The 24,046-nt window shown below is 37.0% G+C and overlaps 3 protein-coding genes across 5 annotated transcripts; 1 reads left to right on the top strand and 2 right to left on the bottom strand.

The window, feature by feature from the left end:
• Positions 1-146: 146 nt before the first annotated feature.
• Positions 147-22,014, top strand: LOC115623346 (28S ribosomal protein S9, mitochondrial). Its single transcript, XM_030517624.1, has 8 exons — positions 147-267; positions 359-565; positions 628-801; positions 858-943; positions 1,005-1,249; positions 1,310-1,425; positions 21,075-21,237; positions 21,821-22,014. Exons 1-8 carry the CDS (start codon positions 172-174, stop codon positions 21,910-21,912), a joined length of 1,179 nt encoding a protein of 392 aa, XP_030373484.1. The 5' UTR covers positions 147-171; the 3' UTR covers positions 21,913-22,014.
• On the bottom strand, positions 1,902-10,740 carry LOC115623343 (transient receptor potential channel pyrexia). Of its 2 annotated transcripts, none has more exons than XM_030517620.1 (3): positions 10,622-10,740; positions 4,402-5,746; positions 1,902-3,886 (listed from the first exon to the last, which is right to left on the bottom strand). In XM_030517620.1, exons 1-3 carry the CDS (start codon positions 10,738-10,740, stop codon positions 2,393-2,395), a joined length of 2,958 nt encoding a protein of 985 aa, XP_030373480.1. In that variant the 3' UTR covers positions 1,902-2,392. The 2 variants fall into 2 exon arrangements, with proteins under 2 accessions (XP_030373480.1, XP_030373481.1); XM_030517621.1 differs by lacking the exon at positions 10,622-10,740 and adding an exon at positions 7,809-8,151.
• LOC115623344 (probable arginine--tRNA ligase, mitochondrial) lies at positions 21,582-24,032 on the bottom strand. 2 transcript variants are annotated; one of them, XM_030517622.1, is made up of 5 exons: positions 23,895-24,032; positions 22,663-23,836; positions 22,239-22,602; positions 22,030-22,179; positions 21,582-21,921 (listed from the first exon to the last, which is right to left on the bottom strand). In XM_030517622.1, exons 1-5 carry the CDS (start codon positions 23,928-23,930, stop codon positions 21,909-21,911), a joined length of 1,737 nt encoding a protein of 578 aa, XP_030373482.1. In that variant the 5' UTR covers positions 23,931-24,032; the 3' UTR covers positions 21,582-21,908. The 2 variants fall into 2 exon arrangements, with proteins under 2 accessions (XP_030373482.1, XP_030373483.1); XM_030517623.1 differs by having other exon boundaries at positions 21,582-22,179.
• Between the last annotated feature and the right edge of the window lie 14 nt (positions 24,033-24,046).

The following is a 24,046-nucleotide window of genomic DNA, read 5'->3' as shown; positions in this document are numbered from 1 at the left end:
ATGGTAAAATGTATAGTTTTCTACACTTCAATAAACATCTTCCTAGCTCAATGTAGTTAAAGCTATTTTGAATTTATGAAAAGGCCCGCATCATACCATTGGCTACTGATCTGGCAACGCCACAAAACAGCTGTTCCTGCCTTCATTTCATGCCGTGTGCAGTACAATATCATGGCATTGCGTGTTTTGGGCCTAAATTTAATAAAAAATAACATAAATCTACTGCAAAATGCTTGCAGAATCAATGCCACGTCTACTACCCAGGCGGTAAGTTATTAAATCATTGATAAAATTTGCGTAACATATTAAATGCGAATGTTTACCTTCACATGCGTTTGCATAACCTTTGGCGCTCCAGCCTTATTGTAACCAAGTGACGGTTCATGCTGCGCCGGCAGCAGTGCAAAAACAAAAAGTAAGCAAGGCGATGAAGGCATATTTGGAACGTGCACGGGAAAATGACGAGTTCATGAAGACACAGGATCTGGATTTTCAAATTGGAAAACGCCATTTAGCAAATATGATGGGTGCTGATCCGGAGACCTTCACCCAGCAAGACATCGATGTGAGTATCTATTGGCGTATCATTCCTTCAATTACTAATATAGTATATGTATGTTCCTTTAGGATGCCATCTCGTACTTGTTTCCATCTGGTTTGTTTGACAAACGTGCACGTCCCGCCATGAAAAGTCCGGATGAGGTTTTTCCAGCGCGCAAAGCAGCCGAATTCGATGAGACTGGTCGACCTTTTCACTCCATGTTCTACACAGGGAAGCCGAACTTCTTTCAGCTCTTGCACGTATGTACATTTTTCTGTAGCTGCAGCCAGAAAAACTGAATAATCTATTTGCTTAGGACATTGTCGAAGAGACCAATAAGCTTTACGATTTAGAAGAACGTATGCTACGACGCGGAAATAAACCGGATGAAAATCAAAAGATGTATGTTAAAATAACTTATGTAACAACCATTTTCAACATTAACATATATTCCTTATTCTAGTGAAATGGCCGGTTTTCAAATGCTGCCCAAAGATCAACTGGAAGTTAAATTAGTGGAGACAATAGCCGATATTGAGTATTCGAACTTTGTATCTAGCATGGAGCGTTTAATTGCATCACCCTTTTCATATAAGAGTAAAAACTTTATTGAGCGCTACTTAAAGCCCCTGATCGATCAATCCAAGCAGCTCGAAGTTCCCAAACCAAAGATCGATGAACAGGGACGCCAATATATTACCACATATGGTGAGTGCGAAAGTGTGAATTGTTAAATATTGGGTACTAATTAATTATCACTTTTTATAGAGTGCTTGCGTAAAACGGCAAGAGCTGACGTTACCGTACGTATGCCGGGAACTGGAAAAATAAACATCAATGGCAAAGATATATCATACTTCGATGTGGAACAGTGCAGAGAGCAGGTGAGCTTAAAAAATACCCTACCTTTATTTAGTCTCTGTGGATAAAATGAGTGTCAATCGATCTTGTCTTCTTTATCGCATGTTTTATTGTAGAATTGCTTTATTGCTTTCTGCAGTTATACCTAATTTCCGTTCTGGTCATTTCTCTTCATAGTATAGACCCTTTTCATAGCCTGTACCCGCAGGGTAAAAAGAGTATACATGGTTGGCGCAAAGTATGTAACAGGCAGATAGAAGTATGTCCAAATGTCTTATTCTTAGAGGAGCTAGCGTTGTTGGATTAGGATGCTGAGATAGACTATCGTTGTATCTACTATTAACCAAATGTATCTGGTTTTCAATCAGAATTTTGTGAAATCCGTTCTCCAAGCCACAGCGCTTCATTCTGCTGATCTTATTAAGTTGTGCTGTAAGAGCCGTGACCAAATTTTGAATGACCCTTTGAAATGTTCAATACAAATGCACAGTTCATCGCATTTCAAAGGTATAACAATATTATTTATTTTAAAGCATATAAATTTATAAATTATCATTTAAACGCTTCTAACGACAACGCCAAACAACAAAACACAGCCTATAACGCCACAAACAAACCAAGCTCGTCGGCTTCCATGCTAACTGCTCGCCTCGAGCGTAACTACAACTTTTACTACTAAATATACATTTGTTGGATTGATTAGATAGCTATATATATGTAGTAGGTATGCATAGTGCGCCACATATGAATTTCAATATCAATTTGTTTTAACTACAACGCTGCTAATATCATTAATCTTTTTCAATTTCTTATGTGCTAGTCTTGTAGAAAATGTCTATTATTCTAATTTCGATCAATTTTTCGCTTGCACCAAATGCACATTATCTTTTTCTTGTTTGTATAAATATATGTAGAAGTATGTGGTATATAGTATAATATCAGTTTCTCTTAGACTTCAGAGCTCTAAATGCTATTCACTTTCTTAATGCACTATTTTCGCAAATTATTCTTCTGCTGATTGGATATTACAATCAATAGTTTATCAATAACTTTGCTCGCCTGTTGCTGCTGTGATATGAGGGCTTGTTTCAGCTCCTGTATTTCCTGGGTGAGAACCTCAATGCGATCCGCGTTCTCATCGATTTTGTTTGTCAATGTTGTGAATTGTGTGATCTCAGGATCCTCTCCTGGCAGCACGTACGCACTGCTCCCATTGTTGTTGTTGTACTGATTCTTATACTGTAAATAGTTCTCTGCGGGATTTTTGGAGGAGACCGTGTGTCCGAAATGTTTGCGCATTTTCCCCACCTCATAGGCCTTCATTAATATGTCACGCGGCAGGCGCTTCTCACTGGGATTCAGGGGTTTCACACAAAGCACCACACGATAAGCTTGCGGCGACACCAGAGCCGTATAATGCAATAGATTGCGTAGCCAGGTGGGCAAATATCCATTGAACAGCGCTGACTCAATGTACGATATCAGCTTCGTCTGACGCACCAACTTGGAGAGTCCAGCCGTCTTTTTTAGTCCCTGTATATCGTGCACCGCAATGCCCACCAATAGATTCATCAGAATGATGGTGACAAACAGCAAAAACAGCACAAAGGTAATCTGTGCGCTGACCTCCAGCAGAAACGGCGGATCCTTGCCATCGGGATCGTTGATGAGCAACGAAAGGTCCTGCTCTCCTATCATCATAACTAGCACTGTGATAAAGCCCATAAAGGGATTAGCAAACGAGGAGGACGATGGAAATATGACACAAAAGCTAATCGTGAATCCAATCAGCATACACGAGTAGGCCATAAATAATTTGGCGAATTCACCCTGGACTCGAGTGTACATCGCCACATAGACATCGAAGACGGGCAGCTGTCCAATCATTAACATCAAATTGGTCCATCCCAGCAGCACGGCAAAGGCTCCTATATGATTTTGAAAGGTGTAGGTCTGCTTCGTATAGATGTATGATATTATAAAAACGCTCGTGATCACAAACCACTCCATAATATTCTCTACTTGGGTAACATAATGCTTAAACGATGAGTAGCCCGTTATCCCGTAGAGTTTCCGAAATATCTCGACTATGGTGATGGCCACCAGCACCCACCACTGCATTTCCATCACAAACGGATTATTGCGCAACATATCACCGAGAATTGATTGTTTCTGACACAATTCCTGAGCTTGAATGGTCGTATTATCGTCCTTGCTCCCATTATAGCAATTATGCGCCAATGCCGTCAGCACATAGAGCGTCAGAAAGAGCACAAAGCTAAAGCAAAAGATCAGTCGTCCTATATAGTATTTGCGTATCTTGCCCCATTTGATATACAGAAATGAGGAACATAGTGGATGCTCTAGAATTTCCTTCTGACCCTCGTCCACAAACGTGTTCAGATAGCTTATCTCGCGCGGATGACAATGCTGCAACAGCTGACGAAAATCCAACTCTAGTTCAACCTCACGATTGACGGGATCCTGAAACGATTAAATGAATCCACAAACAATTATTACATAGATTAGAAATTTTAAAAATTACACAATATCTGTTTTCGAAGATTATATTTTTCATTCCTTAAACGGGCCATTATGGAACAGCTTAATAGATTTCAGTTTTGATCAATTGGTAGAAAAGATTATAGAATATATTATTGCAACTCCACTTCTACTTTAGTGCAAGACAGTGGAGAATTTGTCTTGAAATGACAAAAATATATTGCAAGAAGCAGAAAAGAAGAGCACTATGGCCATAGTGTGCTCTTTTGTACCCAAATTTTGAGCTCCATACAAGGTGACAAGGGTAGCTCCAATTCAATTATACAGAGAGTATTTGTCTCATCTAGGAGGCATCATTTAAGACTGAGGCTTTAGAATTTATAAAGGTATACTCAAGCAGTTAGAAAAAAATATTTTCAGAAATAAAATGGGGAACGTAAAAAAACTAAAATAAAATAAACAGGAGAATTTCCCAGGGGATTGGTTCGTAAGCTCACCTGTGAGTGATGCAGCGTAATAGCGGCATCCAATTTCTGTCTTATCATGGCCACTGAAGCGGGCGTCTTTCGTGTGATTACGTTCAGAGCGGATGTGCCTTTCTTCGATTTCGTAGTGACATCGGCACCATGGAAAATGAGCATCTCGACGCACTGTACGAGGCCATCGAGGGCGGCCAAATGGAGCGCTGTAAAGCCATAAGTATCCTTGTGATTTACATTGGCACCCCACTGTATGAGGATCTCCATGATGTCATAGGCATTTTCCGATTTTCCCACCGCCGCATGCAGGGGAGTTCGCAAATCGAAATCCTCGGCATTGGCATTCGCATTTCCATTGCGCAGAAGCGACTCAACACATTCCAGACTGGAGGTGCGCGCTGCCAAGTGAAGGGGCGTAAATCCTCGATGGTTCTTCAGCGTTGCATCGGCACCCTTCGATAATAAGAGATCCACACACTCCACATTGCCTTCGTCGGCTGCCAGGTGAAGAGCTGTAGATTCTTTCTCTCGTATACAGATGCGTACATTGGGGTCGGCATTGGGCGCATTCAGGAGTGCCTCCAGGCACTGCAAATTTCCCAGATCTGCGGCCAAGTGTATGGCATTGGTGCCATTCGGCTTGAGCGAGTTGACGTCGGCGCCCTCGCTGATGAACAGCTGTAGACATTCGAGGGCATTGGAACGCACCGAACAGTGCAGGAGACTCTCCTCACAGTTGGGCTTGCTCGTATCCATGGTGATGTCGGCGCCATTATTTATCAAAAACTTGGCCGCCTCCGCGGCATTGCCAAAGGCTGCACAATGCAGGGGCGTATAGCATTTGGACTGTAGGTTTACATTTAATCCTTTGCCAACCAATAGGCCCAATGTGGCCAAACAGCCACTAAAGGCTCCCAGATGGAGAGCCGAAATGCCATTTTGATCGCAAAAATGTAAATCGGCACCGGCCTCCAATAGACTCTCGAGCAGGTCCCAACGTTTCAGGAATGCCGCCCACAAGTAGCTTAAATTCTTCTCCAATTTCGAGGCGGATTCGAAATGTGTCTTCACGTTCTCCGCCACCACGTTGCCCTGTTCGATGTCCTCGAGGAAGCGCACACGACCTGCCGAACTTTTCATCTGATCGATCAGACTTATTCGCAGCGTGTCGTTGCATATTTGGACACTCAGCTCGCTCGTCGGCTCCTCGAAGCTATCGTACATGCTCGGCGCACTCTCCGCCGGCGGTGATGGTCCGCACTCCATGTATTCGAATTCACCAGTTGTCGGGTACTGAGCTTCGATCATGGCATCAGTGTTGTTGCGCCATCGCACCATCAGATTGGGTGGTATCGATTTAAAGCTGCACATATTTACATGGAGAGGGGCATGGGGGAAGGAAGAGAACAGAACAGAACAGAAAGAAAGGGGTTTGCGATTAGTCAGCTATTCATTTACTTGAAAACAGTTGTCCAACTTTTAAACGAGTATTAGCTGATTAAGTAATCAGCCTAAACAGTTTTTACAACCCCAACCACTTGTTTGTTCGCTAAAATGTTTTTTAGAGCCATGAGTGTTTCTCAGAATGAAAACATTTAGAAATGCACAAGTTGTGGCTGCATCGACGTTTTAATAACCATACTAAAAAAACAAAATATGCCAAGCATGAGCATTAATTGGGCATGACGGTACAGTTCTAAAAATAAATAAATAAATACTATATTACTTCATAATAATATCTGTCAATATTATTTAACGTGGTTCGGGATTTCTACTATCTTTACATAACCATGATTCAGTACGAAAATCTCTATTGATTCTCAACATATTTGAAGAAGTAGAAATCTTTGCAATGCTATCAGATCTGTTCACGTTCACGTTTCCGATTTCGATTTAATTTTTCGGAATCAAAATTGCTAGCTGTTCCTGTTTCCGAAACGCGGTTTCACAAGCATTAATTCATTATTAGAAGTAATTTTTATTTAAATATTTAAGATATTTTGTAGATTTATAGGCGTTCGTTTATTTTAGATAGTGAAGCAAATTTTTATTGATTTCAATTTTTTATAAAATTTGAGACGTTTTTTTTTATTATTTTTATTCTAAGTTATTTTCAATTTAAATTAATGAAAATTTAGCACTTATTTATTTCATCATACTACTTGACTTCCGTGTTTATATGTTAAATCAATTTTATACACTTATTTATTTAACGATTGTAATTTGGTTCGGAAACGGGAGCACTATATTTATAGCAAGTCGGAGTTTCAATCGTATTACTTTTGAAAAGTAATCGGAAAAAGTGCAGTGATAATCTATTACTATTTTATTTATTTCAATATTTCAAGGGTTCATATTCCATCGATGTGCATTAAAAGTTAAATTTCGAGTCGCCAATACAAATGTATTTCTTTTAAAAAGTGACAAGTTACATTTTATTTATTATTATATTTGAAGTATTAATTATTAATAATTGAAGACGACTCAGTGGTCCGTATAGATTAATAACTAACGAACTACAGAACATTCATAAGAAAAAAAGAAGTGACGGAGCTTTACTCATATTTTTACACAAGGGCATATTTATTTATTTATATTTCAGAAATTGTTACTACACACTAATAGTAGAACATGATGCGGGGTTTATTTTTTCACTAACAAATAAATGTTAAAACATAGTGCCAATCAATTCATTTTTTCAAATATGCCACGTATGCTAAGTTATTCTTTTCTCCGTTCATTGTGTTATAAAACTACAAAGTATGTGTATTGTAGTTGTTGTGTGGTTGTTGTTTTTATAGTTTGTTGTTGAACTGACACTGAAACTGAAACTATAGTTCATACGCTTAACATGCATAAATTTAAATACATAATTCTTTCAAGTTGTGCCCAGTTAGCGAGTTTTAACGTTTTACGAACTTTGTCTGTGAGTAGTGTTTTCCTCATTTATATTTTATTTATTTCTTTATTTACTCGTTTTTTATTCACTTTAATTTTAATGAAATGTTGGCTTGAGTAAAACAATAAAAGAAACAAACGAAACAAGTCGTCACTTTTTCAAGTACATTGTCAATGCGTTTGTGCCGGCATTTCTTTTCTTTGTGTGGGCTGTAGTTCCCATGGTTGAGGTATTGTTCAGACATGCCTAGAAATGCCTAGAATAGTATACTGATATAGTATAGTATTTGTCGATCTCTTAAATGCATTCCATGGCCAAATTTTGCATGCCTATCAAAGCACGACGACTTCGGTGCACTTGTTGTGTAAGTTCGTTGTGTGTGTGGCATTTGATTTGCATAATTTTTGAAATTCTCAATTCTGTTTGGTCAAGATGTAACTCTGACTGTTGTTAGATACTTATGTATGTACTATATACGATAAACGAACTAATATATGTATGTATTCCATTCAGTCTACGAACGTACACAGTTTGCAGCCAAATCCACGGATGATGCCAGTTCGCTAATGAGCTATTTTCAATTTCTAATTTCATTTCCAAAAAAAAGTCGCACACTCATATGATGTATAGTATGTGTATTAGATGCACACACGCTGATTGACAGATTGATCAACTGACTGATTGGTGGAGCGGCTAACAAACGGGCCAAGTGGCTTACAATGGACGCCTTTTGTAGCTCTCGAACAATTATTTAACAGCGGAACGGAAAATGCAAAAATGTTGTGTGAAAAACGCGAATTTTTCGCTTCCGTTTTGTTGTCGCTAATGTTGCTGTTGTCGTTTGGGTTCTCGATTTTTTGTTAGCTTTGTTGTTGTTGTTGCTGTGACGCTCGACTACGACAACGACAGCGACTACGAACGCGTTTTACCTTTTTAACTAGCGACTAACGCGTCCGTCTGCATTGTTGTTTCAAAACCGACTGAACACGAAAAATAACCGTAAGAGCGGTTCCCAGTTTGAAGCCCCAAGCTGGCAATCGTCGACTCGATGGTGGCAAATAAACATAAATATCTGAGCGGGCGTCAGATCAAGAGAGTCAGCCGCACCAACTGAGAGAGCCGAAGCAGGCACAGAGGCGTCCGAGCGCGAAAATCTCACTTGCCAAAAAAAAAAAAAAAAAAAACTACAAAACTGAAACACTTTCAGTCAGAGTCAGAGGCCAACAGGTGATCGACAGTAGATATTTAGCCCATTTAACTGGGCAGCTAGGATGAGAGCAAGTTTCAAATATTATGTAATGTCCTATAGACTTCATGGAGCTGAACAGAAAACGATCCCATCGAAGGAGACAGAGAAAGATGATAACTTTCTTTCTCACATTTTGTCAAGCAATATAGCTGGATGATGGCATAGAAAAAAATGGAATGAGAGAAACAGATAGAGAGAAAAAAGAGAGAAAGGACTATCATCTGTTAGGATGTGGATGCGCTGTGAGCTATTAAGTGGATTTTTTCTATTACTAAGTGATTAAAGCCACACTGCTTATTAGAAAAAACCGGATTTATTCCTATATACTAGTAATTGATCAGAAGAACTAATACGGATTAAACTCAATAGTCATAATTATGTATTTTTCGAAAAATATAATCTTTCTTGATTCAAAATTAAGTCTAAATAATGTTAGCGTTATTCATATATTATTAATGTGCTACTATGGGTTGCTTATAAAGAGATTTAAAAAATTCAAAAACTAGTGTTGATATCGTATTCTTTGATTTTATTGTCTTTAATTTCAATGTTCTAATGCCCAGTTTTATTCGACCAACAATATTATTTATTGTTTTACTCAGACGATTTCTTTGAAGATTATTTTATCCGCCATATTTCCATATTTTTATAATTCTCCTAAATGTTTGCTATGGATAACAGAGCCTACAATTTAAAGCCAACGAATATTCCAATTAACGGGTTGGTATTAAATATATCTAAATCTAAACTTTACTATTTTTAGCTCTTACTCAAATTTCGTTGAAAACCCCGCATAATTTGTACAATAAGTGTTAAAAAAATGTTGGCATCTGAGTCCTTCTTTATAATCACCACCTTTTATAAATAGACCGACTATATATAGTATGTATTCACAAATGACATCATGAAAACAGAGTAGGTGCCAATTGTAATCACGCTTCTACATAGATCACATTCCAAACAAATCCAACAATACAGAAAAATTTGTTATGTTAAAGAGTACAATCAACAATTTGATATCGCAGAGTAATGAAGTGAACGTAATTATTTTTGTAATAAAATGCTTTTGTTAACAAAATTATTTTCTAGCATGCTCATTTGCTTTTATAATCACAATAATTATATCTTTATTCTGCTTATCGAAGTGTTACACAATAACAAAAAATCAAAGCCGTGAATCTGCAAAAAGTAAAGGGCTAGAAACTGAAACGAACGTGAGAATTATTTCGGAGATTGATTTTGTATAGCTGTGGAAATGAATTGAACTTCTCTATTACGCTGTGGAATTTATGATTTAATATGCATTAAATATCTCTGTTCAGGTATTTATTTATTGTTCGTGCTCATTGGTTAACTACTATAAGCAATTCCAGTTGGAACCGCCGCAATGCGCTTCGTACTTATTTAATTGTTAAAGAAGAACATCAGCTAGCCAAAAAGACAAAAATTGGCTTACAGAGTTCACAATCAGCTGAAGATTAAATGTTTAACGAGAGAAAGAGCTTATAGATTTTGTCACAGTAGATGTAACAACAAAAATGTTTGCATGTATGAACCCCCTGTGGGGGTTTCTCCCACTTCTATGCAACTTAATTTGTTTTTCGCTTGTACTATAATGTATATTTGTTACTAATTAATCAATACTAAGCTTTGCTCAGTTTTATCTTCAAGCGGTTAGGGAACAGTTCTATTTCATCTCTATGAACATCTCCATTTCATACACTATAGAAGCTAAGAAGGCAGCTCTCGCTAGTTTAAATTTATTTCATAATGGAGATATGTCAAGATTATACTAAGATTGAAATTATCACTTGTATTTTTTTTTAAACATGATTGAATATCTAAACATTTTTACGAAAATTAGTGTTTATTTCATCAAAATGAAGCAGATAATCCCGTTTTCTACATTTTTCCTTAAGATTGAGGTCGCTTCATGTTTTTCTTTGTTGTTGTTGTGACATTTTTTAAATGCATTTCGTTGCGTTTTTGTTTTCTTCAATGTATTGCTTTTTCTTTGAGTTTGTCGCGACTGCGATTCGACAACATACTCGAAAAATTGACACCAAAAAAGTTGCATTGGCACTACTTACCGGTTATTTGCATTATTTTCATTCAACGGCTGTTCGGCTTCGATCTTTGTAACGACGCTGATGGAACGTGTCATGCGCCGCGGCTTCGTGCTGCCCTCCTTATAGCCCAGATTCTCCATATTGGTGTTGACAGAGGGGTAGGGGTGGGGGGGTGGAGACGAACGCGAAGACGAAGACTAAAACGTAGACCGAGAGACGATCAAGGCAACGTTTACTTTTATCTGTAGTTGAAGTTTAAGTTGTTGTTGTAATTACAAAAGAAACGCGCAAATATGCGCATTTGATTGCCAGCAGTTGTTGTTGTTGTACTTGTTGTACAAATCCAAGCAAGTTCTTTTAAAAGCTGTGACAAAAAACGACGATAATAGTGCGACAAGCAGAACTTTCCAATATTTCTCGCAGCAGTGTTTGCCAAAATTTTTAGAGCTCAATACCAGTTCGCAATGGCATTTTCGTTTTTAACTGTAAAGATAATATTGATGTTGGTTGGCATTACAATTTATATTTATGCATGATTGATTCGCTGATTATCTAAACACTTGTTTGCACTTTAATTTAAATTGAAATCAAATATGTTAACGCTTTTCTCACACTTGATCGATCTGAGGCCGCGTCTGTCGAGAGAACTGAATTCGTCCACCAATATAGCTGAAATAGGTTGTCTAAGCCCCTTGGCTTTCGTTTTAAAGCAGATATCTGCGCAAATATTAACTTTTGCGTCACTTTTCTTGAATCTACGAGTACTATAGTCTCTGGCTACGTACTTTCTCTGGGCAGCAATTGGTTAGAATAAAGACTATCCACGCGCTAACTGCGGCAGAATTGGGAGCTTATCAACCAACTTGACGTTGTGTACAGATCTAAGATAAGACATAAACAGCATCAGACATAGCTCTGAGATAAAACTCTAGGCGTACGTTCAACCAGTAATAGATAGTTCAAATCCAGTCAGCTGTTTTGGGGTCTTATCTAAAAGAGCTACTGGATAATTTGTATACCAAGTATATCGGTCGGTTTTGAACAAGCGTAGTGGTAGAGCTTTTCTTCTGGTTTGTTTGGTGCCTAACCTGTGGCTCTTGTTCTTGATACCTACTCAGATAAGAGACCCGAAGTGTAGACAATGATATATTACAGTTCAGAGCTAAATAAATAAATTTGAATAGCATGGAATATTTTAATATATTATTGCGTCCAAAATAAAAAAGGCTCCAAATTTATATGACAATTTCGTAGTTAATCGACTTTTATGAATAAGCTGAAATATTGAGAAACTTCGAGGATAAGAACACATTGCTATAATTTAGTGTTACACGTGCCACTAACTATTTGTTCTTTATGCGTAACATTTTTCATTATCATCTTTAAAGTGTCACTACTAAAACTCTCAGTTTATAGGTACTAGGCTATAAAGCTATGTGCCTATTTAACTAACAGTACTTAGCTATAAATATAGATGAGGGATAGATGAGAAAATGCACATGGACTTCAAATTTGTTCTACTACTTGAGTAATATTTATAACAAGTTTTGATACATAAGGCTCTAATATTTCGGGATTTATAATAGAATTGATTCACCCAGCAAATGCATATTGAAATTTTAATAACTCTAATTTAATATTTGCGTTTTGTATGAATTCGAGCTTAATAAGAAATAATAACTTTAGAACACCATTACATTCTCAATTCCAAATTGCTTATGTTACTTATAAACTATCTAGTTAGTAGGATGGTAGTAGATTACATTAGATAATAGTATCTACTAGTGTTCAAATTTCACAATCCAATAGTTTAAAATTAATATCGAATTTTTTTCATTTTCAAAACGGGTGCAACGTTTCTGATAGGATTTATCGACGATTTATAATGACGAAGTAGATTCCAAAATATGCCTCTGAGCCAAAATGTTCTTTCTTCTTCATAAAGAAATAATATCGAGTAGGTACTAGTACTACTTATATAAGTCTAAAAGAGCCCCAATCAAATAATTTCGTTGATAAAGCTCTTTGTACAGGCTTTTAAATGAGTGCGTATTTTATTTTTCTATGACTGTGTGATTTATAGAAGTCAATTAATAATCGAATTTTACAATTTCTACATTTGAATATTTGTAGCTTGAAGGGATAAACACCTAGTTATTTTGAAAAGCTTTATGTTCCCGAAAATTTTTTAAACTGTAATTTCAATTTCCCCAATGTGTAGAATTTCAATTATCAAGATAAATTTTTGTACGCCTAATAAATTGTGAACAATTCAAATGAAATACCTTAATGCATTTTCTGAATAATTGGATTTCCAGCCAAAATTGATTGTTGGCTGAAGCTATCGCAATTTCCAAATATTTCTATTCCAGAAAATATCTTTTTCGTCAAGTATTGTTGGTATTACCAATTAGGTGTTTGATTAGAATGGCCAAAATAGTGGCGAGTTGAGTTAAGTGGCGGCATCATCCTTCAAAATTTTGCAATTGTTTGGTTAAATCAATATTCATATGTCAGCAGAGAACGCCTTATGTTTACCTAACATCAACAACATTTTTGGAAATTTAAGTACTGTTCCTGCTCAAATCACACACTGGTACTATATTTGTGGGGAATTTGTTTATATTTTTATAGCGGTAAACAAATATATACTTTCTTTTTCTGCCTATTTTGTTTACTCTCTTTGTTTAAAAGTTATATCAGCGAACGAGCTGGGGGTTGGATATTCTTTCGTTTATTTGAAGATAAAGTTCGTAAATACATTGAAGATCGTTTTAGTAAACTAACGAAAATGTTATTATAAATGTGCTGCTTAATAAGAAATTGAAGACAAATGAAATCTTAACACTCTGTGTCCCAAATATAGTCAACTCATTAACTTTTAGCAAAACTGCAAATCAGCTCAACAATTTTTCAAAAGATTAACAAACAAGCAAACAATCCGAAACTAATTTTTAAGTGATTGTCTGTTGAGAAGATTCCAAAGCTTGCACACTTAGTAAGTATATACATACTAATACTATATGGTACTATATCTCAGTTGTGATGTCTGATATCGCCACTTGAGACTTTCTAAGAGTAAAGTACATTTTCTGCATTGTGTATTTATTATTTTGCCACTTGTCTGTTATTGTTTACCTAATTGTTTTATCTGTGCTATCAAATTATGTAAAGAGCAGGCTTTATTTTAACTATTCCATAACTATTTTACGACGAAATCTGTTGGCTTCTGTTTCCCCAGCCTTTTGCCAGCATTTTCTGTGTGCTCTCTCCACTCATTCATTCTTTATTCTTTAATTTGTCGTATAATTGTCTAAGTTCTAGTGCCTTAATAGCGATAATTGTCGTGTAGCTTTTTTTAACGAACCATTGCGCTTGCTAAAACCGCAGATTGGAGCTTGTTTTTTTTTTTTGACGCTTTGGAATCACGCGACACGTTTTCACAGACCTGTGGTACCCTATATTTTTAATTAGCTGGTTCATCTGAATCCATAAATCTGAGTAGCGAATCGCTATGTGGTGTACCTGTTTGCTCGCATTTTGAGTAGAAAACAAACAAAATAGCCAATCGAAACCTAAACGACGATATAAAAATGATCATAAAACCAGCTGACGGCAATATTTAATTAACGAAACGGTTGCCCAAAACAACTGCTAAATTAAAACAAACTTTCCTAAGAAACCACAAACTGTGTTGACTTATTAGTTAAAAGTAAAGTGTAAACAAAGCTACGCAAAAACAAGTCAATAATAATAAGATATAATAGAAAATCAAAAAAGCAAACACAACCAACCACACATAAAACTTGATGTTGGGCAAATTAATCAAATTCTTGGCGTCATTTGACAAAACTTTGCCTGGAAAACCAGTTTGCAGCTTCGCCAGCAACCGCACCATGGGATTAAAGGTCAAGATTGGGGCCTAAACTCAAAAAGTTAGACTGCATCAACTTAGCGACAAAATTAGTGGAATTTATGTTTGCCACAGTAAATTGCTTCCGATTTTAAAATCTTTAAAAAGTTAAGTGACTTTTAAATTCGTTATCAAACCTGTAATGAATTTAAAAGCTCTTAACAGTACTCTAATAATCAAAGGTAACTGTTTAATTGCAATTAATTTATAAATTATACAAACTTTATCGGTGTTTCAAATGTAGTTAGTCCTGTATCCTTAAATTGCTTTCAAATTTTTATTTATTTTAACTAAATCCACATATACATACAAGATGCAATCCGAAATAAACAGGACTTTTAAAAAATATCCCATATTTAACATTTTTATGATAATCGAGTGAATAAAAACCGAGCTATCACACACAAAATAATACCTCAGACAATTTTTTAAAAAATTGCTTAGAATTCAACATTTGCAAGTCTTATGTTGCCTTATGGGGTGAAGAAAAAACTTCAAAAACTTTTTGGTATTTATTGCGACCTGCGATGAAACCAAGTATCAAAGTGCCGAGCTAGAACCGAAAATAAAGGTTGTTTGGAGATTGTTTTGACAATTCGAAGGCCAAACGTTTAATGCTGTGCTTTTTGTTGGTGTTTCCTATTCGGATCTGTCGACTTCTATCAACCACTCCCCAAATTCGCCAAATTTTTTGGGACTATTACCTGTGCGGAATATTGAATTTTTCCCTGAAAGTAAAGCCTGCAAGGACGGCGAAGCCACTCAAAAGCTTTGTATCACCATTCCATTCTAACATGGCGTAAAACACTCGTTCAAAATGCTTCTTGATCGTTGTATTGAGTCGAAAGGTGATTAATTTGAATAAATTCAATTTGCCAAAATATCAGTTCTTTTTTTAAAGTTATGTTTTTATAGATTAATATTAATATTTCGGTGAAGCAAGTTTAACAAAGTTTCGGTGTTTATTTCTAAATAATGAAACTTCAAAAAGAGTTGACGGCCACCAAAGATCAGTGTGTGCGTAACTGCCCTTTATCTTTGGATTAACTCACAATTTCACTCAAATACTTCGTCTATTATCAAATGTATTGTAATGACTGAATTTTTAGCCAACTTTTGAGACATTCCAGCCCATTGTTCGTTGCCTTGGGCTCTGGGTGCAAGAGTCAGGCGTCGAGTGGTTAACACAATAAGTAAATATTTGTACAGCACACCCACCTATTAGACGATAACAGCCAGCAACAATAACGTATTTAGTGGGCCTATTTATTGTTGTTGTAGTGGTGGTTGTTGCCTTGAAAATATGCAAAAATTTGCGACTTTTTACATAAGACCCAGTATTGGGCTATCAATAATGCTAAAAATAAAAATGCTTGCAGGTCGAAACGGTGGCGCGGCTCGCCATTTTTGCCGCCATTTTGAAACCAGCAAGCAATACCTTTTGCCCATGAAGAGTGCGGAGAAGAAGAAGAAATTGCAAATACATATTCGTTAGGTACATACTTTTCTTTACAAGTAGATATATGTACATAAGTGTATTTGTTTGATTTCCTTCTTTGATCGTACTTTCTGGACATGCGTTATATTTTCTTGACTGTTGGTGTATATATGTATGTGTGTATGTGCGCGCTTCATTTTGCTTCATTCAATTATAATTTAAATCAATTTGAATTTTTCGCGCACGCCTTTGTTGTTTGGCCTATGCTGAAGATCTTATATAGTATATGTATGCATGTATATAGTGTGTGTAGTTTGTATATTATGTGCGGTCTAAAGCGAAGGCAACTGCGTCTGTGTATGTGTATATGTGTGTATATGCTTTCATAATGCCCTTGAACCTGAGGAAGCAGGCAAGCAACCAACCACCCAGGCAAGCAGGCATTCGGTCGCATTGCACTTCTCTGGTATTACGTCTTACAACGACTACATATACTTGTATGTACTGTATATCCATATACATATATTTACATGCTGTAATTGAATTTCCACACACACACAAGAGAATTATACAAATTAAAGGATAATGCATTTTTATTTTTTTGTTAAACACGAAAAAGAAGAAGACGAAAAAAGACATCAAAAATACTATTCTCAATTGTTATTCATGAATGCCCACAGTTTGTTATTGTCGTCGCTATTTAGCTATAACGTCAGCTTTTATTTAGATTTAGAGTAGAATTCGTAGTATTTCGTTCTCTCTTAATGCCCCGCTGTACTTGCGCGTGTTCTAAAATGTGTTATGGGATTAACTTGTGAATGTTTTATAACAGAAGGGTAGTGGTTTCCCACAGTTTTCGAAGGTCCCGCACATATAGTATGTAAGTGTTTTTGCAGTTTCAAAAGATAACTCTGTCAATATTGTAGTAGACTACTGGGGAGAACTTCTATACAAGTATGTTTTAAAGCACACCAGCCGATTCTACTTTATGGTACTGCAATTGTTTTGCCACAGTTTTTGGATGTCCCGCACATATATTTGCAGTTTGAAAAGATTATATGCTTGCGAATTCAATATTGATCTTGTTTTAATCCAAAGAGCGATTGTATTTGTAGATGGAAAGTTGTTGTTCCTCAATTTCGAAATGTTCCCCAAATAGGAACGTTTTTTTTTTGCTTGCATTTTTTACAAAAATTGAATTTGTAGTTTTTAAATTTTGGAATGCAATTTTTAAAGAGGAAAGAATAAAAGACTAATATGAAAATAAATTCAACGAATGTTTACTATTTCGATGGAATAAAAAACCACCGAATCAAAGCAAATTGAGCGATAGATTGTGGATTAGTCCTGTCGCTAACGATTCATCAGTAAGAATACTCTTTGACTCTTTTCGTCGTCTCCAATCTCTACTATTTTTGCTAGTTGCCATACTTTCAAGTCCTCCCCACAACTCAAATGCTGATTTAGGCATTCCTAAACCATCAGATGAGTTCAATGAACCTGTTACTAATACGCGTGCCAAAATTTAATTTCAAAGTTCATTAAACTGGTCGACACAGGAGTGTTTGAAAAGTTCCACAGATATCTTAAAGTCCATGATCCGTAAATTAATTGATCGCACAGCGCACAAACACACCATAGGATCTTTAAGTTGTTCCTGTAGTTTTCGTCGTTTTTAAAATATAGTATACCATATTTTGGTTCGAAAATTGTACTTTGCACGCTTAGCACGGCCAATGCGCCCTCGGCAACGAAACGTACGCGACATTTTGCAACATTTTTATGCAACTCTTATCTGAGTGGGAAAACTTGGGTTCTAGATAAGAAATTTTCCGCGACTTGATGCGCAAAACGATGCCGTTGAACGACTGATAAAAAGAACTGAGCCGAAAAATTCTATGCCACAAAAGGCGGCAGCGGCTTTGCGACTAAACTTGCGACGAGCGCGCAAATGAAAGATGATGTATACTTAGTATTTATACTATACATATTTATATATGTATGCATATACATACATACTACTACATACTATGGACAGATGTATGGCCAGACTTTATCATCTGTATCATCGGCACGGCTCAAGACGACGACGACGACGACGAAACAAGCGCTGATCTTTTCTTTATTTGTGTTTATGGAAAAGTGCAAAGCAAACTATAAAATTCATTTAAATCATAATCAAATGTGACGCCTCTTCTGCCTAAGTACGGGTATATACTTTCTTGAAGCGTCGATGCCAACGGCGTTAAATGCGCGGCATTTTTTTTTTTTTTTTTTGTCGTCATCGAATTTGTAAATCTAAATATTTAAGCGGCTTGCCAAAGAAAAATCTTCAGCATTTGTTGTGTGTGTCTGTCTGCCTCGCTGTCTAACTACTAATGTACACACATACATACATATGTATGTATCTATACACAAGCACTAGCAAAGATATCTGGTAAACCAGTTCTAAATATCTGCACTCAGAAAAGAGCAACCATTTCGTTTACTTCGATTCGAATTTTGTATTCAGATGTTGAGAAACCAAAGGATTTTCTCAGCTTTTACTCTGAACCCCTACAGTTTTAATTTGTTATCAAAGTGCTTCTAATCAAATAGTACTTTTAACGCCCATGCAGCAGCAGAATCGATAAAGGCATATGAGTTTGTCTAGCCAACTAGGTTCTCAGCTTTAAAGCAATCAGATTATTATTCAAAACCGGCCAAATTATATAGAGTTAGCATCGCTCGTACGACTATGCAATAAGTTATTTGTTCTTAAAGCAAGCAGCGTAGTTAGAACTAAACGAAGAATTAAACATATGAATATATAAATAAAAGAACCTAAATTATAGGTAAAGAATTGCAAAAAAAAATCTAACCTACAATTCTTCTAATTTCATAACAAAAAGAACAAAATGCATACAATAAGTTAGTAAATAGATGCTCAGAAAAAATGAGAAAAATCTTTTCAATTTCATCTTTTTAATAGGTTCTATACTGTTAGGTGTCTTGGCATATATTGGTTTAAGTGTACTCTCTCACACACACACAACCGCACACATGCACAATACTGTTTCTATTTTTGTGCCCAAAAATTAAGTTCCATGTCTTTAGCATTAATTGTTCGCAGATTCAATTAAGAGTTGCTTGTGCTGCAAATGTTTATATCCCATGTTAGCCATTATAATTGTTGTTGTTGCGTGTCGCGTGAAGTCATCTGGCTATTTGTTTAAACAAATTACAGGTACACTCACTCACACACACACACAAGCAGACAAATCAAAATTCTTTCAAACTTTCTGTGATTGATTGTCGAGTGGCAGGCATTTATTCGTTATTTTTGTTCATTTCTGCCAAATCGGGCGAAACTCTTTCAATGTGTGTGTGTGTGTGTGTGTGTGTGTGTGTGTTTGTGCTTTTATTATTATGTTTATTGTTTTTTAATCATAACGTTTATTGTTTGTGTGCTTTAGACCATATTGTGCAGGCGTTTCCCACGCATTGTGCCAAAAAACAACAACAAAAATACAAATAAAAAAACAGAAAATATACGTTCTGTTGTTTACTCTTTAAAAATCAAAAAAATAAAGGTAACGGACGGACTTTGACTCTAGAACTGGCGTCAGAAGCGCAAAAATTCAAATTTATTTATGAATATACATACATATTTACATTTTATTTACAAATGACATTGCCGCTTCAAAGGTTCCAAATTTGGCGGCTTAATGATGTGGGGCAAGCGATCTATTTTAAGATTATATTTTGAATGTGAATGTTTGATATAAAAAAATTTATCTGAATGGTAGTGGAAGTTTTTTTTAACATATTGGCATGTTGTAAGAAATGTAAAGACTTTTAAGTGTGCGTAACTCCCCTTATTAGTTAACTAGCGTTTTTAGAGCTAAAGAAATTCGAGTATAATTTTGCACAGCAAATTACGTTTATTTCTGCTCTTAGCTCGATATAATTTTCCTAAACAACCAAGTCAACCAAAAATATCGCTTTGACTGTTTTAAAAGTGTAAATCAACACCATTACTTGTATAATACATCAGACGGCAAACAGAATTCCTAACCCCCGATTTATTAACTAATCTGCCCAACGGGAAATTATTTTCGGTGAGAATAAGGTAGCAACGGCTTCCGGATCCATGCTGAGAATCGCTCAAGTTTGTAGCCGACGGGGATCAAGAATAGTCCTCAACTGACATTATTTGTCTAAGCTTTGACTTTTATGAATGCCAGTCAGCAATATAGATATGTACATGCAAATGTATTTATGTATGTATGTCTGTTTAAAAATTGTCAATAGTTTGCACATTATATAAATTGCAATAAAGCGATAACAAGCTTGTCTCAATTGGTGCTTCCTAGTCCATAAATTAGCACCGGTTTGGGCCAGTGTAGACGGCGGAGCGATAACAGCAAAGTTGGCTTAAACAGACACCTTGCACGCACAAGGTGGCTAACATAAACAGCCTCTGCTGTGAGGCAGATTTGTTCGTTTTAGTTCACTCTTATATCAAATGTGACAAATGTAACAAGTTTTCCAGCTGCATTTAGTTTATCTAGAAATAATTTGGAAAAATTTTATAAATTTCTCACAATTTTAAATAATTATAAGATTATAAGGCCTATATAAGAGTCTTATAAGAATCAGCTGTAAAGTTACAGCATCTGTTTAATTGCTGTTAGTTAACAGTAGCGCGTGCATCCGTCGCAACTCCTCAGGGCTGTAATTTGGTTGTGATGTGTTGTTTGCGAGTGTGTGTATGTGTGGGTATGTTTTAACGTTAAAATTTACATCACACCCACAAATCGCAGACTTTTCACACTAACAACTGACGATGCTAATTGCATGCAACAATTTGTTGCAGTTGGTGGCCGTTGGCATTTAATTTGCTTAACGATTTTGCCATTATCTATTGTGTCTGTCATGTTGTGTACAGGAAATTCTCTCGCTGATCAATTGTTAAGTTTCATTTTGCGTTATGTGAAAAAACAAAATACAAACTAAAAAAAGCCTCAAACAATAAAAATAAGTGAATGCCGCAAGCGCGCATTTGACAATTTAAACTGCCAAACATTTTTGACGAAATTCTTTATATTTTAAAATATATTTCAACTTTTTATCTTTTCAAGCTGCTATTCCCACTCCAATTTAGCGGATTGCTGGGCAAAGTCGATGTCGAGGCCAATGTGGCGGGCGGGGGTTCATCCGGTCAGTCGGGCGCCATACGTTGGGGTATTGCAATGAGTTTGCGCAGTTTTGTTGATCAAGAGATGATTGAGTCAATGCGTTTAGGTAAGTAGTGTATAAAAACCCCCACTGTGGCACAACGGCCTCCAAACTCCAAGCCATACAAAAATTCAAATTCTAGTAGTCTTTAAAATAAATAGTCCGCATGAATACCCATTAGATATTCGACAAAAAACTGTTTTTATGCAAATATATTTAAATTATAAACATCTACATTTATTTTTTTTTTACCTTTCAAATTAAACCCAATATTTATTTTTCATTTGCTGTTTAATAATTTAAAAGTTTAAGACTTATAGTAGTCTTATCCTAATAAAGGGAACAAATTTTATAAATCAATCGGACCGAAAATGAAGTAAACATAAAACATAAATGCATAAAGTATAAAATAAAATCGCATCAATTTGTAATTTTATTTTTCAAAGTGACTTTCTATTCTTTAATGTATGTTATGAATACATTCTATTCAAGAAATGAAGATAATGTTATTTGGGACCGTTGCGATGCTGTGGTCAGACAGGCAAATAATTTGCTGAATAATGTTCTTGTTCCACTGCATAAACAATAGATAAATGTGACAAATACTCTTATTGGAACTAATTGCCTTCTCTTTGCGTGTATATTGCAGCCGGTTTACTGACACGTGACTACCGTCGACGCGAGCGCAAGAAGTTCGGACAGGAAGGCGCACGCCGCAAATACACGTGGAAGAAACGCTAGGCGGCACGTCTGTGAATTACAACGAACCTTGCGTTATGTGCATTTTGCAAATGTTGAATTATAACAAAAAGATATAGCAAATAAACTATAAGTACAATTTAACAGTTGAGACTTTACATTTGGTTTAAGGGCTGTAGACTGAGGAGCTCCATTCCCTGTTTGAGTGTGCGCTTGGCGGCATTGAATAGTAGGAGCCGTTGAGTCTGTTTGTGACTATCAGTCTCCTGTTTGACTGGTAAATGCTTTAAGGCGCGACTGGTGGAGTTACTGAAGAAAAATCAAAGAGATTAGAGGTGGTTGAAGCTTTAAAAAATGTAGATACGAACCACAAGCCAAACAGATAGTTGACCAGCACGCAAGCTTCAAGTTGCTGTTGTGACTGCCACACACACTGTTCAAAGCGTGCCAACTCGTACAGCAAATCCACGGCGTGCGGTTCCTGCGCAAAGTAGGACCAACTGGGCTTAATATCCGCCAGCTGTATGTGCCCAAAGTTTGTCAACAAACTGTGCAATCGGCAGTGCGTATATTGTAGCTTTATGCCCGTGTCTCCATTCACCTGTAGAGCATGCTGCCAGTTGAATTCATGATCACGCTGACGACGCTGCTTTAGCACATTTATGAGCACCGCCGAGACACCTAGAATATCACAAACACGATCATCATCCCACAAGCTATTGATCTTGGTAGCTGCAAAACAAAAATTCATTTAAAATTGTATATGGATGAGGAGCCTTACCAATCACATACTTTCGCTGGCGCTGCGTTTCTCCCGCATTACATCGCGCGCCTCGTCTAGCACGTCTCGCAGAAAGATTGCCTGACCTTTCCGTGTGCTCATACCGTGAATGCGTCCAAATTTTACATGTTGCAGCTTTTCCAAGCTTAAGTTGTTGTCGAGCGCAGTTGCCGTTTTGAAAAGCGCATTGAAATGATCCGCTTGTCCATTGTCCACTACATACAGCATGCGTGAAAATTGTAAACGGGAATGGCGCTCCACCAAGGCAGCAATATCACGCGCTAGATACAAAGTGGTGCCATCGCTTTTAATGATGGGCACACGACGGTTATCCACCACCACAATCTCACGTCCATCTTTTTCACGTTGCAGCAAATTTGCGGTCCTTAGCTGCTTCAGCACATCACTGATTTGTCCTTGCGAGTACTGCGACTCCCATTCATAGCTATCGAAATGCACTCCCAAGCGTTCGTATACACGCGTAAGCTCTTCTATTGTATAGCGACGATACTCATGCCACTGGCTGACCATTGCAGCATCCTCGCCCGCTTCTAAACTGGCGAAAATGTCCCGAGCCCGTTGAGAAACTTGGTCGTCCGACTCGGCTGCTTTGTTAGCCTTTACATATGCTTTATAAAGCGTCTCGATGGGTGCCGAGCGCATCTCTGCATCGCTTACATTGCTCATCTGGACGCCCAGCGCCAATAAACCAAACTGTGTGCCCCAATCGCCAAGATAATTGAGGCGTGTGGTGCGGTAACCCAAATGTGTATGTAAATTGGCCAAAACGTTGCCAATAATGGTAGATCGAAGGTGGCCTACATGAAACGGTTTCGCTATATTCGGCGAACTATACTCTACAACTATGTGTTCCTTTGCTGAGACGGTCGTTGCCGTTGTTGTTGGCACTTCCACTTGCAGCAATTGTGATGTAAAGGCTTCGGGTTCTAACTGAAACTCCACTTTAGCTGCAGTGCGTCCTTTACTGGGCATCACCCGCACTTCCTCAATATAGGTGGCATCAAACCGTAGCTTTCTAACAGACTGTAGAAGATCGTGTTCCTGTTGTGCAACAACCGAAGCCGGCAAATTCCACTGTAGGATTGGCAACGCGTTTGCGTTTTGTTTTTTTGTGGGTACTTCCAAGGCATGGTAAATGTTTTTCAGTTGCGGTATTTGTGGCAGCTAGAGTAATTACAAATGTCTGGGATTAAACATAATAAACAATAGATTTACAATCTACCTGCTCGCAAATCGCGCACCGTATGCGGCTGGTCATTGTCGTTACTAAAAATAGGTGGCAGCCTCATGCCAAGTGTTGGAAATGGTTTCCGAATGAACAGCTGATGGGCAGGTGTGGCAAATGAGTAACGGTCTTTGTCATTTCTGAACTGT

The sequence above is a fragment of the Scaptodrosophila lebanonensis genome, unplaced genomic scaffold (assembly GCF_003285725.1).
Source record: "Scaptodrosophila lebanonensis strain 11010-0011.00,11010-0021.00 unplaced genomic scaffold, SlebRS2 tig00000053-arrow-pilon, whole genome shotgun sequence".
Taxonomy (NCBI): domain Eukaryota; kingdom Metazoa; phylum Arthropoda; class Insecta; order Diptera; family Drosophilidae; genus Scaptodrosophila; species Scaptodrosophila lebanonensis.
Note: the sequence above shows the minus strand (reverse complement) of the source record. Positions and strands in the feature narration are given on the sequence as shown.